This window comes from Mugil cephalus, chromosome 19 (assembly GCF_022458985.1).
Source record: "Mugil cephalus isolate CIBA_MC_2020 chromosome 19, CIBA_Mcephalus_1.1, whole genome shotgun sequence".
NCBI lineage: Eukaryota > Metazoa > Chordata > Actinopteri > Mugiliformes > Mugilidae > Mugil > Mugil cephalus.
This window is the reverse complement of record NC_061788.1, coordinates 7760476-7776332: the sequence shown is the minus strand read 5'-3', so window position 1 is coordinate 7776332 and position 15857 is coordinate 7760476. Positions and strand designations below refer to the sequence as shown.

General features: G+C 40.1%; 1 protein-coding gene across 4 annotated transcripts in view; it reads right to left on the bottom strand.

The window, feature by feature from the left end:
* Positions 1-15857, bottom strand: part of LOC124996493 (AF4/FMR2 family member 1-like) — a 23293-nt gene extending 7436 nt beyond the window's left edge. For all 4 annotated transcript variants that reach the window (XM_047569569.1, XM_047569571.1, XM_047569570.1 and 1 more), the window contains exons 1-9: positions 15624-15857; positions 9143-9263; positions 7456-8238; positions 6063-6104; positions 3626-3709; positions 3412-3445; positions 2288-2345; positions 1072-1213; positions 26-994 (exon numbers count right to left, since the gene is read on the bottom strand). In XM_047569569.1, the coding sequence (XP_047425525.1) occupies positions 26-994; positions 1072-1213; positions 2288-2345; positions 3412-3445; positions 3626-3709; positions 6063-6104; positions 7456-8238; positions 9143-9263; positions 15624-15640 (2250 nt within the window). In that variant the 5' untranslated portion in view covers positions 15641-15857. The remainder of the gene's footprint in view (positions 1-25; positions 995-1071; positions 1214-2287; positions 2346-3411; positions 3446-3625; positions 3710-6062; positions 6105-7455; positions 8239-9142; positions 9264-15623) is intronic.

Here is a 15857-nt window from a genome sequence, read left to right as displayed (position 1 = left end):
GAATGCTCGCTAGAATATTCCTCACATTTTGAGGTGTGCTCTTTTTGCTGCTTTTGGAGCGTTTGTGTGTTTGTGCGCCGTCTTTCTCTATGACCAGCGCTGATCTCTTTGCCTTGCTGGGAGCCCCCAGGTGAACGTTGGACGTCTTGGGAACTCTCGAGAGCAGACTCAGATCTATCTTCACCAGCAGGGTTTTAGGAGGCTCGTGGAGCTCCTGAGAACCTTTGGCTGTGTGCCCAGACTTCTCCAAGTGCTTGTGTGTTGTTTTCTGAGGCGTTTTGTTGCCCCTTTGGCAGATGGCGTCTGCTTTAGGTTTGCTACAGCTGATTCTGACTGGTGGGACAGGAGACAACTGGTCGTGCTGAGCGGGACTTTTTGTCGTGCAGGAGCAGAGGTTTGGATAACGCACACCACATGACAGACAGTGTCCATACAAGACGAGCGCGACTTCAGGCCCAGGTTGGGATTTGTTTTTCTGCTTGTCGAGTGATTTAGTCCTTTTACGGTCTTTTTTGGAGTCGGTGCTCCCTTTGCTTTTCTTACAAGCTTTCGTCTTAACTTTCGGTCTATCTGTGAAACACGGCTCTTTTGTTTTGACTGTTACGACCTCCTCACATTTCACACCGACTGCTGCTTCTGCGTGATCCACGCAACCTTTCTCCGCCGACTTTGAGGGTTTCCAGGTACAGCTTTTCACATCAGCAGAGAGGGATTTTTGGCTACTGTGCTGGGAACTGTTGTCCTGAGGGCTTTCGGTGAACTCCTGCTTAATGCTAAGGTTTTCTTTTTGGTGAGAAGAAATCTGAAGCTTAGGCTGCGCGGTCGGGTCAACCACCTCCACACTGCGGCGCTCGGGGCCTTGAGTGGGAAGTAGCCGTTTGTGCGCAAGGCTCTTGGGGACATGTGCACTGCTTTGACCTTCAGAGTTTGGCTGGCTGGACCTGATCCAGTTTCCCAGCTGCCAGTCGCCATGGCTCACCGCTGGAGAATCGGGCTACGAAAAGACACAGTGATTTTAGAACGGGAAGGGAAGTGATTTATCCTGCACACGTACCAACACAAAACAGTTACCTCAGTTTTAACCGAGTGGTCCGCAGGAGGCTGAGGTGACTCCTCAACGGTGCTTTCACTGTCCGACTCTGATCCTGAGCTACTGTCTGAGTCGCTGGAGCTCGTGGCATCGACATCACTGGTATGTGCCGCATCAACTGAACTGTAACAACCACCGTAGAAAATATTAAACATAATTGAGCTCCTGACAACCAAGTATTAGTTTGGAATGCATCTTAATATCTTTAAGATTAAGACCTTTAGGTATTTGGGATTAGTAGGACCTAAGAAGTATAAAAAATAAGCATCATCTTTGAACTGGAGGTGGTTTTGAAAAATATAAAAACGTTTATTTTAATGCAAAAGCAAAATTGGAAACGATGAAATCCCAACGTCCCCAAACGAGTACTTGGTAATTTGTCAAATTTGAATATCAAACGTTAATAAGAATAAATTAACAAGTGCACTGACCCTTCAGCCGATGCCGATACAAGCAAAAGCAGAAATATCGGCACGATATATCAACCGATCTCTAATTACAATTTAAGTCATCAGTGTGAACCAAAATGTAAAACTGTTTGTTTTAATGCAAAAGTAGAAATGGAAACGATGACAACTCAACATCCTCAAACGAGTACTACATGTCGTATCAAACTAGAAATGTTAATAAGCATAAATAAATATGATGAAGACCTAAAACGTAATGTCCCCATATGAGGACGTTGGGTCTCGGGAGGTTAAATCAAAACCATTCTCACGTACCACTTCACATTTTTCTTTTAACAGAGCAAGAAACTTTCACTTCAATTTTTCAGTTTACAATATAATAATCCTAAAAAGAAGTTTTTATGAAATAAGAGTCACAAGAGATAGTTGATTAATTAAATTAATTGTTTGGGATCTTAAAGAAGTAATTTGCCAATTCCAGCTTATTTTCTCATCTCTAATTAGAGAAACTTTGGACTGTGGACTGTGGGGAAGTGGGGACAGTTGACTTTATAAACTGTCACTAATAAGATCATCAATAAAATAACCTTATTATTAACTGGTAATAAAACAGAATAATTGGAGTTTGCAATTCAGACCAAGATACATTCACAACACACAAGTTGAGTGAAAACACACACAAAAGACAAAATGAAATCAGCTCTTCTACTTCAGTAGCTTTCACCTGCCATACTTTTAAATTATGACACAAAAACTGTCTTTACAAAAAGAAACAAGCTAACTCACTTACAATGAGGAGCTTTGCTGGTTGAGATGGGATGAATCTCCAGAGGAAGAGTTGTGGCTTTCTGGAGAGAAACGACGGAGAAAACAGTCCAACAAAACTGTAAACACACTCGCACATAGATGAATCCTGGCTGATTAGTGTTGACTTGAAGAGTTTAAAACCTCACATATGAGCACAGACGAGATAACAAACACTGGTGAGGCAGAATCTTACGATAAGAAATGAATTTGCTTTTGTATTCACTGGAATATGAGTTTGTTTACTTGCTTGAACTTTTAACACACTCCCTCAGTTTGCCTTTTCTGAGGCTGCCTGAAAAGTTTCCATTGCAGGGATTTCTCATATTCCAGGGATCGACAAAAGGCTTCCTGGGTTAACTTGTAGAAATAAGTATAGTGAAAACAAGCTAATGCTTGGCCAGAGGTTTTATAGAGTGATCATTCAGTTCACTGAGAAAATAACCTGATAATTATTAACAATAAAAACAAAGAGCCACTGGAAATTAAGGAGTGAAACACATACTCAAACATTAGTAAAGTTTATTCCTCCTCTTTCAGATGTCTATTTTTCTTAGCTGGGGCTTATTTCAGATAAAACTGTCGTCGGTATTTTGTGGCCGGGTCAATGAACAGTTCACACAATAGGTCGCACGGGTTGCCATAGAAACAAGGGTTCAAAGAGATTTAACTGTCACAAACACAAACTGCTTGGCACATGCATGAAGCTGTGCACGTGGGTAAGACATGCTTCAAAAAAAAAAAAAAAAAAATGCATGGTGGATTAGACTTTGCTCAAAGGAAATATGTGCAAGTACTAGTGGATATAAAAAGCTGGTTTATGGGTTTGGGCAGGGCCCAACATGAATACTTTACACAGTAAACACATAAACTCTACTGAGAGGTGAAGGGTTGGTAAGGAATGGGGGCAACTGCCTTGGTATCGTGCACCGGATTAGTCCCAGCAGTTGAGTTAACTCAACTCGGAGGATGTTTAATTTATGACGACAGATCAATCTGTCGTAGCCAAAAATAAGTGACTCCAACTGGTTTGCATTCAGTTTCGATTTTTCCAAGATACACTAAAACATTTCCAACTATTGTAGGTTGCTTCCTTCCCTTGTTACTCACTTTTTCCTGCACATGAAGACACATCCTCTGCTTCCTGTGGAGAAAGACAAACAAACATATATATTTTTTCATACTTTTTATTTGCATCAGAACATTATATTTTTTTATTTGCCTTTACACTAAACTGACAACTGCTTTAATATTGCAATACTTAATGTTTCCTCCTCTTTAAACACACATGAGCAATGAGAATAAAGTCAGCATAGGTGTTGACCTTTAATCTCTTGGACTTGGAGGCTTCATCGGCGCTAGGTGTGGGTAAAGCCGTTAGGAGAGGGGGCCATGAGTGAGTCATTTCCTGTGACGTGAAAGAAAGTGTGATTATTTTATGCATGACAGACAAATGTGTTAGTGGCTTAACACTGTCCCGGGATCTCGGTTCAACATCTTGAGGATAAGAATAAGCTGCATGTGTCTGTCTTTTACATTACTTAACTTTATATTTTATTCTTTCCCCAGAACAGGGAAAGTTTCCCAAAGGCTGATCTTTGTGGAGTCGTGACGTCGGTGAACAAATATAAATACACAATGAAAGAAAAGCACTGATAAAGAAAATACCACGCACCATAGCGAGCAGAAGACATTTGAAAGAAAGCTAAAGAAAAGTCAGCTTATCAGCAGTTGCCTAACTTCGTAGGATCATTGAGCAACTAGAGACAAAAGCATCCAAAGTCCAGTTCACGGACAGCAGAATAGTAAAACCAGGTGAAGTGGTTGGATTAAGCACTGCAGGCACTTATTGGTATTGGATAAACTCCAAAAAGTCATCAAAGAAAGTTATAAATTGACACCATTTCTTCATTGAAGACTTTGATCATAGGGGTTCAAAAATGTTGCATACAGAGGAGACATGCTGTTCAAATCTGTTCAAAACTCTTTAGTTTCAAAGACAATCGTCTGGTAGAGCTAATGGTGCGTTACATTTCTACTCAGAAGTCAGAATCTTTGAGTTCTGAGTTGGTATTTTCAACTGTAACGCCCCCAAAATCGGATTTAATACTCAGAAAGTCGTAGCATCGTCTCTACCCCTGAGTTGAGTTACCAAGATGGCCGCCCCGTGGGTAAAGTTATTAGAAGCTCCTGTAATATTCTGTTTACTAGCACTTCTCATTCGTTTTTGTTGCATTAAATCAGTCGTACAGACAGTATTTTTGTGACACGCATACGATGAAATGCTGTTACAGTGCAATTTAAGTTTTTCAGGTTTTATATGGGAACTACAAGCACATGCTGCGCTAACAACGGCTAAAAGCAACAGCCTGGTACAGGCGTGGGCGATATGGCAAAAATATCATATCATGATTTTTTTTTTTTTTAAATAAAATCACGATTTTATCACAATCTTAAATTGAAAAATGAAAAACAAAAAATTTAGTCCAAAGAACCTTTCTTAATTGATTTTATTTTAAGGAGTCACAGTTTTTTCTGCATGTGCAAACAATAAAGTTTACGGTAAACAACAACAACATTCTAATAAAGTGCACTCTTGGTAGCCCTTCAGTATATTGTTTGGGATGCTTCCTCTTCAAATGACTGAACAGGTTCGACTTGTGAACCTGTTCTGTGCACAGAACATTTGCCTTTGCTTCATCAGTTGAGGAAAATCCAAACCAATTCCATATAACGCAAGTGTTTTTTTTTTTAGTGACCAACTCCGTTTGGCTTTCAGCCATGGCTCCATGCGACTACCACTACACATATAAACAAGGAGGCGGGTAAGAAAGCGCGTCACTGCCCGTAATTCGCTATGATTGGTCGGTCAGGTTGACGACGTAATACGTCTTGTGCGTCGGTGCATCAGCATAAAAACTGCAATTTATAGAATGTGCCCTAGACGATCCCACGATCTCTGCAGTTTGACAGATCGTCTTCACGTTGTAATCGTTCACGATTTAATATCGTCATATCGCCCACCCCTAGCCTGGTAAAACCAAAACAGTGCCAAACACCATTGTGGCAAACTGTGATTAATAGTGTATATTTTTTTCTACATTTAAATTTAACAATTAAAACGTTTGAATATTTGTAAATATCGTCGCTGTAAATAATGGTTCAAGTTATCTGTTTACAATTTGTGTAACTTAAATGGCCTAAATTTAGTTTAAAATTACAGCAATAACATCAAGATTTTTTTTACTCTGCACTAAAAAAAAAATTTAATTTATAAATAATAAAAAGCAAGCGGTTTCATGGACATGGCCATCTCGTTTTCTCACTTCTGTAACTCTAACGCTGATAACTCAGGTATGACATCATTCCCAGTGCCGAATTCTGCTCTCCGACATAAATGTAACGCACCATGAAACAAAAGCAACGGGTTTGACGTTTCACCACTCATCCAAGCGACTTCTTTAGTATTTCGCCATTTGAATACGCAGTGAAACGTCTTCAAGAAACCTCAAATGAGCCAAGTTGCCGTAGCTTTAGCTGTGCATTTGCTAATTCTTGAGTTAAGATGAGATAATCCCTTGTTTATTCTACAGTGGGGGAAATCAAATCCATCTCAGTAACCTCACATGAAAACACTAAACGGTCTGGGTTAGTTGCCGCTCTGTAGATACTGTATTTGAAAGGTAACTGAATTTTGACCTTCACTATGATTTCATTTATGCGTTTGAACTTTAAATGAGAATATAAGAAACTCGACTTACCCTCAAGATGTCCTCCACACACTGAGATTTCTCTGTCCTCTTCTATAGAGAGAAACATAATAACTACCATTGGTTGTCTGACAGCACAGTGTATGTAAGACCAATAGGAGAAAAGCTTTAAAGGTTAATAAATCTGTCTTCTTCATTTCGCATCGATCTCTCTCCGTTGTGCTCACCTAAACACCGACATAAAAGTACATGCTGCAGAGTAGTGCAACAATACCTGAGGTGTAACTTATCTCAAAACACGTAGAGACAATGAGACAATTTCTTTCTGGCTACTATTATTAACAAACATATTCATCAGTGTGTCACAGACCTGTGAGTACTAAAAAAAAAAAAAAAAAGGTTCCCCTACAGTGAGGAGAATCTCATTAGATAATCTTAAAAACATTACTCCGCATGTGTGTAAATAGATTACATTGTATGCAACACATTCCTGATAAAAGCTTAATCACGCACACTGCAAACTAAAGCCTGAACACACCAGACAAGTGACACAATACCCCGTATCAGGCAGCAGCATAGGTCAACCTCAACATTAGATAAATCCTGTGTGCGTGTGTGTGAATGAGTCAACAGCTACATTTGTGTTGATTTTTCAAGCCTCTCTTTTCCTTCTCAATGGACAGTGTTTGAGATAAGGTCAGACTGAATGGGCCCCCGGAGCAGTTATGCAAGTTGGTGACAAAGCTCATTTATTGTTCTGCTGAGCCCAGGGGTGAATTTATCAGAGGCAGCTGAGGTCACAAACACAAACTGCTTGGCACATGCATGAAGCTGTGCACGTGGGTAAGACATGCTTCAAAAAAAAAACAAAAAAAAAAAAAAATGCATGGTGGATTAGACTTTGCTCACAGGAAATACGTGCAAATACTAGTGGATAAATATTATAAAAAGCTGGTTTATGGGCTTGAGTAGGGCCCAACATGAATACTCTACACAGTAAACACATAAACTCTACTGAGAGGTGAAGGGTTGGTAAGGAATGGGGGCAACTGCCTTGCTATCGTGCACCGGATTAGTCCCAGCAGTAAAAACAGCAGCCTATTCTGCACCGCTGTGCAGCTGTGCAGCTGCAGGAGGGTACGGGGGGAGGTGGGGGGAGGTGGGGAGTGCTGCAGGTGCAAGGTTTGGATGTATGTTTGTGTGTGGCAGAGAACAGAAGAGTTGAACCGGAGTTCAGCCCAATTCTCCAAAAACAAAGAAAGACTTTTTCCGAGGCTTGAACAGCCCGAACACCGAAACATCGGATCTGTAAAGATCAGCATATGCACGATAATCTCAAGTCCATTCAACCTTGGTAAGAAAGTACATTAAACACTTGTGTCTGGTTAGTGCCTCATGGCAATCCTTAGTAAAGTAATCTAAGATTTAAAAAAACAAAACTCACCTCCGAAATTTGAGGTATTACGTTTGTTTTTTCTGGCTTAGACTTGATGATCACCTCTGGCAGCGGTGTGTACGGCTCTGGTGACGGCTTTAGCTCAGGTGACTCGCTGACCATCTGGTCTTGACCGTCCATGGGCCGCACGTACGCCGTAGGCTTCTGGGTCATGACTGTGTTGGCCTGCTTAGACGACAGCAATGGAGGAAAGGTCTGGGATGGCAGCGCGCTCGTCTTGCTGACTTGAGGCACGAACGCATCTTTTGGAGACTGTTTAATGTTCAACGCGGATTCATCTGCGCACCCTTGGAGCTGATGTCCCTCCGAAGTGTCCTTAGTGTGTGTGTTAATATGGTCGCTGGAATGGAGGAAGGGCAGCGGCTTAACGTCAGGAGACTGAGCGAGCATTTCTTGGGAAATGTCGACAGGCTCCCTGAGATCTGAGAGGACTACACTCGTCTTTTGTTGAAGTTCCAAGTGGCTGAGTGGCTTCGGGAAAGCTGATGCATGTCCGTGGTGGTTTGGCGATGACGCAGCGGACGTCCTTGTGGGCTGAGAGGAGCAACCGTTACTAGACGGCCCTCTCTGGCTTTGTGTGTAAAGGGCCTGGTTGTGGAATGGAGGTTTGGTTAATTTATCCGTGTTTGGCTGACCCTGATCCGGCTGTGAGAAGGTTACGTAAGTGGGCGCCGGTGAAGCCTCGATGGAAATGGGACAGGGATTATTCACATCTTCGTAGCTGCCCAGCATCCTCCGGATTCGATTGGAAAGCTCATCCCCTTTGTTTGTCTAGAGGAAGTAACATTTAATAAGTTATCTGATGACTGATATCATGGTTTATAGAGACAATGACTTCATACTCAAGACATTTGTTTGGTTTAGTCACCAAACAAACACGCTGTTGTCAATAGTGACCGTACATTTATAGCATTGAACCTTCAACGACACCTTTAAACATCCTTATTCAAATAAACAGAGGAAGCTACTTTCTATTGAACATAATACAGGTCTGTGTGACCTTTTCAAAATACAATATTTCCAATTTCAGTTTTATTTGGTTAGTAAATCCTAACTAAACTCCATCTGAAACCTTTCCAAACAGGAAAGAAGGACTAGAGCATAAAAAAAAAAAATATGATAAAACCACAACCGAGTCACCTTCAGTTTTTATCATGTGCTCGCTGCAATAATCCTTTCAAGCAGCTTGATTTTCCCTGACCTTAAGGAGTTTTGCCTCTATGGGTTCATGCAGAAAGCTTCAGGCAACGTAGTCACAGACGGGCGTTTTGAAGCCTCAGTACAAGAATACAGACACGACCTAGAGGCTGAAATCAGTCCCATGTTCGGTCCCAGTCATTATATAATCCATGTTTTTTCTCTAGGTTAATATTTTACTGTTTGCCATCAATCAAAGGTTTGACATGTATATAGCGCATTTGGATCGACTCCCTCAATTGTGGTTTTAACCACAGTTTTACATCAACAGTTTGGCAGGGGTAGAAATTCAAACCTTTCAAACTTTTCCGGACGCATGAAGAAACAGTACGCTACTGGAGGAAATTTCTGCTACATGTAAAAGAATATTATATTTGTGTATCATGTAAAAGTTTAATAGGGGAAAAAATATCATTTACATGTAAACATAATCAGTTTTACCCTTGGAGCATTTCACTTCTGCTATGAGAGTTCTTACCTTGTACGGTTCCCCAAATAGTGGCACATTGTCAGGGTTGAGTTCTTTGGTTTGGCTAGCTTCTTGGTTCCTCTGTTCCCACGCTCGAAGACGAAGAAGGTTCCTTTCTTCATTGTATACACTGTGGAACATTACAAAGAAAGAATGAACCCTGTTCTTCCACTGTGACCACATAGAGAGAAAAAAAAACTAAATCTCACCATCAAACTACAGTGACACGTCCCTGGATAATAAAGTTGTTGGGTTTTTTGGTTGTTTTTTATTATAAACCTCAGAACTATGAATTTCATGACTGTGACTGATTTTTAAAATTAACCCAATTTGGTGAAAGACACATGAAAATTTTAAAAGACAGCAGCTTTATGCCGTCTTATCGCTGACTTATCGACTCCAGGGTGCAGAGCAGCAGTGTCTCCTGGGAGATGGTGGCATCCATCATATCAACAGACCAGTGTAATTAGACTCGTAGCCGCCATGAGGATTCACTGCAACATTGACATCTGTTCTTTGTAGTCCCCAAAGATGACATAGAGGCCATTCAGACATCAAATTCATAATTATAATACTTGATATTCCAGTGATAGTAAATAGAGCGTGTTTACTGTATATAGTAAATTATATTATGTAACACCGGTACCCATGCGCCATCGTTATTATCTTAAATACATCAAACCAAACACCATTCAACATTTTGAATTTTTTTATGTTTTATTCCTAAAACACAAGCCCGATAGCCCGCGCTGACTGACAGCAGCCCCGGTGGGCTGCTTCCACGGCAACAAGTGAAGCCGTGAAAAATTCCCACCATCAAACCAGAGTGACATGTTCCTGGATAACACAGAATATCGATCTCTAAAATAAACCCACTTTGGCGAAAGACGCCTAAAAATTTGGAGACAGCAGATTTATGGCGTCTTATCTACCCGAGGGGACGGAGCGGCAGTCGCTTCTCTTGGGAGAAGGTGGCATCCATCATATCAACAGACAAGTGTAATTAGACTCACCGCCGCCATGAGGATTCACTACATCTGTTCTTCCTAGTCCCCAAAGACGACACACAGGCCATTCAGACATCAAATCTATAATTATAATACTTGTCTTGACCTTCTGCTGATAGCAAAGAGAGCGTGTTTGATACATTGTTAGCCTAATAGCATAATTGACTAAGTTATATTGCAACTTTTCAAGAAAACAGGGAAAAACACAATTTTTTAGGAAGCATATTGGTATTTTTCTTTTTATTGATATTGTAATAATTGGCAATTATGCCATCAGGCTAACGATATGTAGCAAATTATATTGTCTAACACTTGTACCCATGTGCTCAAATGTATCAAGATAAACCAAACACCACTGAAATTTTAATGTTTTCTTTCCAAAATATAAGCCTGATTGACAGGAACACCACTGGGATGATTTCATTTATCTATTTATTAATTTATTTGACAAGGACAGTCCACTTTTATGAACATCTATTTAGCAACAATGCTAATTTGCATCCTAGGAAGGTAACACAAAACCATAATAAGACAGAACAGATCGCAATAAGAGCACATGACAAGACAGTACATTACTAAGAAGTTAAAGGACTCGTACGCTTTCAACCAATGCTTTTGATAAGTTTTGAAGGTTTGTTATGTGGGACATTGGTCTATTTACAGAAACAGCATTTTGTATGTATTTAAACCTGCCAACATGTGATAAAATATTCAATGTGTGACAGAATCATCACATGTAAAAACATTCTAGCAGCAGTAAGTGTTGCTCAAAATCGTTCAAATTGAATTCCACTGTATTAGATATTCTTGTGTGCAATCAAGTGTCTCACCCAGTTACTTCAATTCAGAGACAATTTCTAGTTACTGTCCTCCCCCAAAAATCCACCTGAATGTCCAGTGGTTCCAACCGTTTTACTCATTTACAGGAACCATAGGTGTAAGAAGTAAGAACAGAGGCTGCTCCTTGAATATTTTTGGCAACAAGTGGAGCTGCAAAGATTTGGGACCAAGCCAAACAGATGAGCACTCACTTACTAATGTAGCAGAGAGGCTGGCCAGAGTCTTAGGACAGAAAAAAAAAAAACTGGCAATGCCCAGTCGCAGGGCCGCACCATGAGTATTACCCAGGGATTAAATGACATAAAATCACACACTAGTCAGGTTTGACGAACCAGTGAACGGAATTAGAAAATACAACAGAGAACAATGTCAAAGGTTTAATTATTGATGAGGCTTGTTTAGAATTAGCAATTCTAATCATTTAATCATCAGTACTTACATGAGGGCTTGAAATTAGATCATTTGGACTCATCAGCTTTGCCCTAAAAGTACAAACACCAACCGGTTTGAATGAGAATGCTCTAATGTCCTATTCACAACGGACGAAGTTGGCCTTCCTTCCATTCTTTGTTATTGGTTTGGTGCTTTAAAAATGTAAGTTTGGGGTTGTGCCTGGTTTGATTGATAAGTCTAGTCTGCAGTGATCGACAAGCAGCCGTTGAGTTTTCAGTCAGACCCACCCCTTGCTCCACCCCCAGCTCCTCTCTCCTATTCCTTTTGGTCCAAAAAATGCCTACCTTTAACTCCCAAAAAAAAAAAAACAAGATGGTGACCGTCAAATGTCAAAATCAAGGAATTAATTCTCATTGTAGCCAGTGTTGAGTGTAACGCATTAAAAAAAGTAATGTGATTACTGTAAAGCGTTACTTTTTGCTGTAACGATTGAATCAAACGCATTACAAAAAAATAAAATCCTTGGTACAAACGTCAGTAACGCGCATTACAATGGATTTTAAACCTGAAATAAATTTAACTTAACTTCCTGTTAGAGAACAGCTGTTTGGGGAGAAGATGACTGGTAGCAGCAGAGTCAGACTCCACATTCAAGAGATGTACATTTGCTCATTATTTTCAGTTCATCAGAGAAAAGGATATGAAGAACATTACAATTAAGGTCACTGTGTGTGAAACTAAAAGATCTCAGCACAAGTAGTTTAAGGAAACATCTAACGTGGTGCCAGCTTTTTTTTTTTTTTTTTTTTTAGGTGTTAGGTTACAAAGTACAGAAGTAGCTTCCAGCAATACTGATATCAATACACCTAAATTTACAGTATCTCTACCACGATATGTATTGCACCATGAGCCATAACTGCAGCCATTATATTGCACTGCTGTTCGTGTTAAGCCTAGCTTAGTCATTATGCCGTTCCACATCACGTTCTACACTGAATGAAATAAGATCGATCTAATAAGTAATGCATTACGTTTTTGAAGTAGCTCGGCCGACACTGATTGTAGCCGTGTCCATTACTATACGCTGTCTCCCTGCTTATTTCACAGAGACGCACATTTACGAGATAATCTTACAGATCCTCACAAGACTCAATTTCATCCCTTATAAAACATTTTATTGTGTGGCAAAGGTCATGATTAGGAGAAGAGCTGTTGTGGAAGTCAAAGCGATGTGAGCCAACAGAGACAAAATCTCAGGACTCGAATGAGACGTACGCATACAATGAGGGACAGACGGGGACGCCTCGAAGAACACGACTCCAGTTCTTTAAGTTATCCTGTCAACCGCCTGATGTATTTTTAAACTTACAAGAAGCCATTAAAAACCGTTGAGGAGCCAACTCTGTGGTCAAGACATCAAAGTCGATGTTAAGTTTCCAGGAATATTATATCACCAGTATTTGTGTACACACAAAACTAACAACCAAAACAAACCTCAAGAACGAAGCACATGGTGCTATTTCAAAAATAATCCCGGTTCAGCATCTCCTTTTCGACAAAAACATGACACCTCAGGGTCCACTAGACACAAAGGGGGTGAGACATGTATTTTGGGCGGATTTATGATGTAATGTAAGGAAATTACCGCTGTACTCAGACTGGTTGTTTTGTTCGTTTTAAGGTAAAGACATGAAGCTAAGAGGCAACACTAAGGAAGAAGCAATTCAAAGAATTAGTCTCAGTACTAGATAAGATATTAGTTGATTTGACGGAAAGAAGTTTAGACTTTTTTATTTTTTTCCAAAGCATGTAAAATATAGGCCGTCCGTTTAAAACAACTGATGTGCGTAGGTGTATCACTTTCATGATTCATCACACACACACGTCACATTCTGATTAGAAACAAAGACTGGAAAGTTACATCAAATGTGAATCTGCAACTTGTCTCTGCTCTTATCGGATCATGAAATGAAGTGAAATGCATGAACAACCTTTCCACCTTTTTATCAACACTCTAATTTTACTGCAATTAGGGCTGTCAGAGTTAATGCGATAACACGATTACACACATTCCTGTTAATGTCACTCACTTTTTTTTGAAGAGTGATGAACACGCCCACGCATTTGACCATCAGTCATCACGTAGTTTAGGAAATCAAGTGATTTCAATGCAGTAGTAACGAGCAGAAACAAATCTCCTTGAGCAGAAATGGTTAAAAATAAATAAATAACAAATGGGTACTTCAGACTACAAGTTCAGCTACAAAGCCTGGCTCGATGGCTCTCAAGAACAGTTATTTGCATTTACTGTCAATGTGAACAGAGTCTCCAGCAGGGTACTTTCTGGCCAAGCAAACAGCTGATGCAAAGAGCCCCAACGGCAAAGACAGTCCAAGGGGGATAGTTTGCAATCTAGACACAGCAGATTTTTTATTTTCTTCAAAAATATTCTGTACAGTATTTGTCACTGTTTTGAATTGCATAAAACTAGCACAATAAACGCATTAAAAACCTGACTATTTATTAAAAAAAAAAAAAAAAAAAGACATTTGGGATTCATTTGCAATGAATTGAAACTAAAACTGTTTTCTTGTACAAACAAATTGTCAGATGCAGTCAGGTTCATTCTCATCTTACCAGGTCAGCTGATGATGGACAGATTATGTTACCACATCCAAAATGAAATGCTTTAAAAGAGGACAGTTGTCTATCAGTCACTGGAACAACTGCCCACTGAACGTACGTAAACTGAACAGCAAAGTGTGTTTCAAGACCCACCTAAGAATGAACTACGTGAGCAAATACTGTTCACCTTTGGGAGTGGAAATACCTGCGTGTAATTAAATATTTGCCCTTTCTGAAAATGTTTTGACATTTATAATGATGTCTATAGTGTTTTACTGCTTTCTGAATTGTCATATGTATTTAAAGTATTGTCTTTTTGTGTCACTTTGGTGGCAGCTAATTGCAAAAGAAAAAAAAAAGGCCTATTTAGGACAAACCCAAAGTAAACTGAATGCTGTTCAGGAACATTTTAGAGCTCATGCATGATCATGGTTTCTTTTGAAAGGTAAGACCCAGAAGTTTCTATCACAAAAATCACTCCAACTGGTGTAGTTCTTGAATAATCAAAGGTGGCATACAATTAAAACAATAAGAAGTGGTCGGTTTCGCCTGATTTTTGTATGTTGTGTTGAGTCCTACAATGATCTTTATTATATATATACTATAAAATCAGAAATACGTGACATGTTGCATGCAGCATTTACTCAAACACAACTTGTGTACAGAGCTCTGATTGGTCCAAAAAGCTACTGCTGTCCCACACAGGACCCAGCAGAGAGTTAAAGGGCTAAAATCAGCCACCACGACCTGCTGCCAAAACCAGCTTCACATTTTTAATTTAAGTCGTTTTCAACTACAGTCTCACTTTCAATGTGAAATAATTGTGATTTTCCTCCCTACTTGTTTATAATGAGCAGGTGAGTCAACAACTCGTATATAGAGAGCTGATTGGTTCAAAAAGCTACTGCTGTCCCATATAGGACAGAATGTTAAAGGGTTAAACAATTAAGCTTTTGAAAATGACCTTATATTCAGTGTATCAGCTGTTAAAGTAAACACATTAACAATATTTAGCTTACAAGGAAGTGGAGGTTGTTTACAGTATTAGTAATGCTCAGGTTGCATGTACATGTCGCAAAGTGGAGGGTTTCTAATTATATTCAGGCTTTTTAGGGGAATACAAAATAATATACGATTAAAAAAATAAAAACAATACATTTAATTTGATTAAAGTTTACCAAAGCACGATGGCACGAGCTTTGGTAATCAGTGTGTTAGTTAGGTAGGTTTCCCATTAAGTCATGTGAATCAAACTTTAAGTTATTATTATTAATAATAATAATATGGTGGTGGTGTGTAATATAAACACAGCAGCTCTGTTGACCAGCTGGTAAAAATCACACCAACCTGCCGCTTCCAGCTGATTCCACTCCTCCCTCGAACAGCTTATCGAGGAAAAAAAAAAAAAAAAAAAAAAGCCCTGCACGCCTGTCAATCAGCTTGACAACGATTACACACTTTCCGCCGTCTTTCCGCCACTTTTACGTAGTTTTAACCAAAAACTACACTTTTAAAAAAGGGGGGGCTCGGGGAAGCGGTGCCAGCTCCCCCCACCTCCCCCCTGAATGCCAGGCTCCCCGTACCCAGCTGCTAGCAGCTAACTAGCCGCGGCTGCGTCCACCTACCTCGGCTGAGATGCCATGGTGCGCCGCTCACAACAGCCGAAGTTAAGTTGTGTTTCTCGCAGTTCCTCGCCGAGGTGTCCCCCCCTGCTCCCTCTCTCGGGTCACATTGTTTACCGGTGAAGATAACGCGTACGCTTAAAAAAAGACTGTCACCACCACCACCACCGCCGCCGTTGTTTGTTAGTAGTCTGCTGCTAACGTGTTTTGGGTTGTGTCCACTCTGCCTCTGGATTG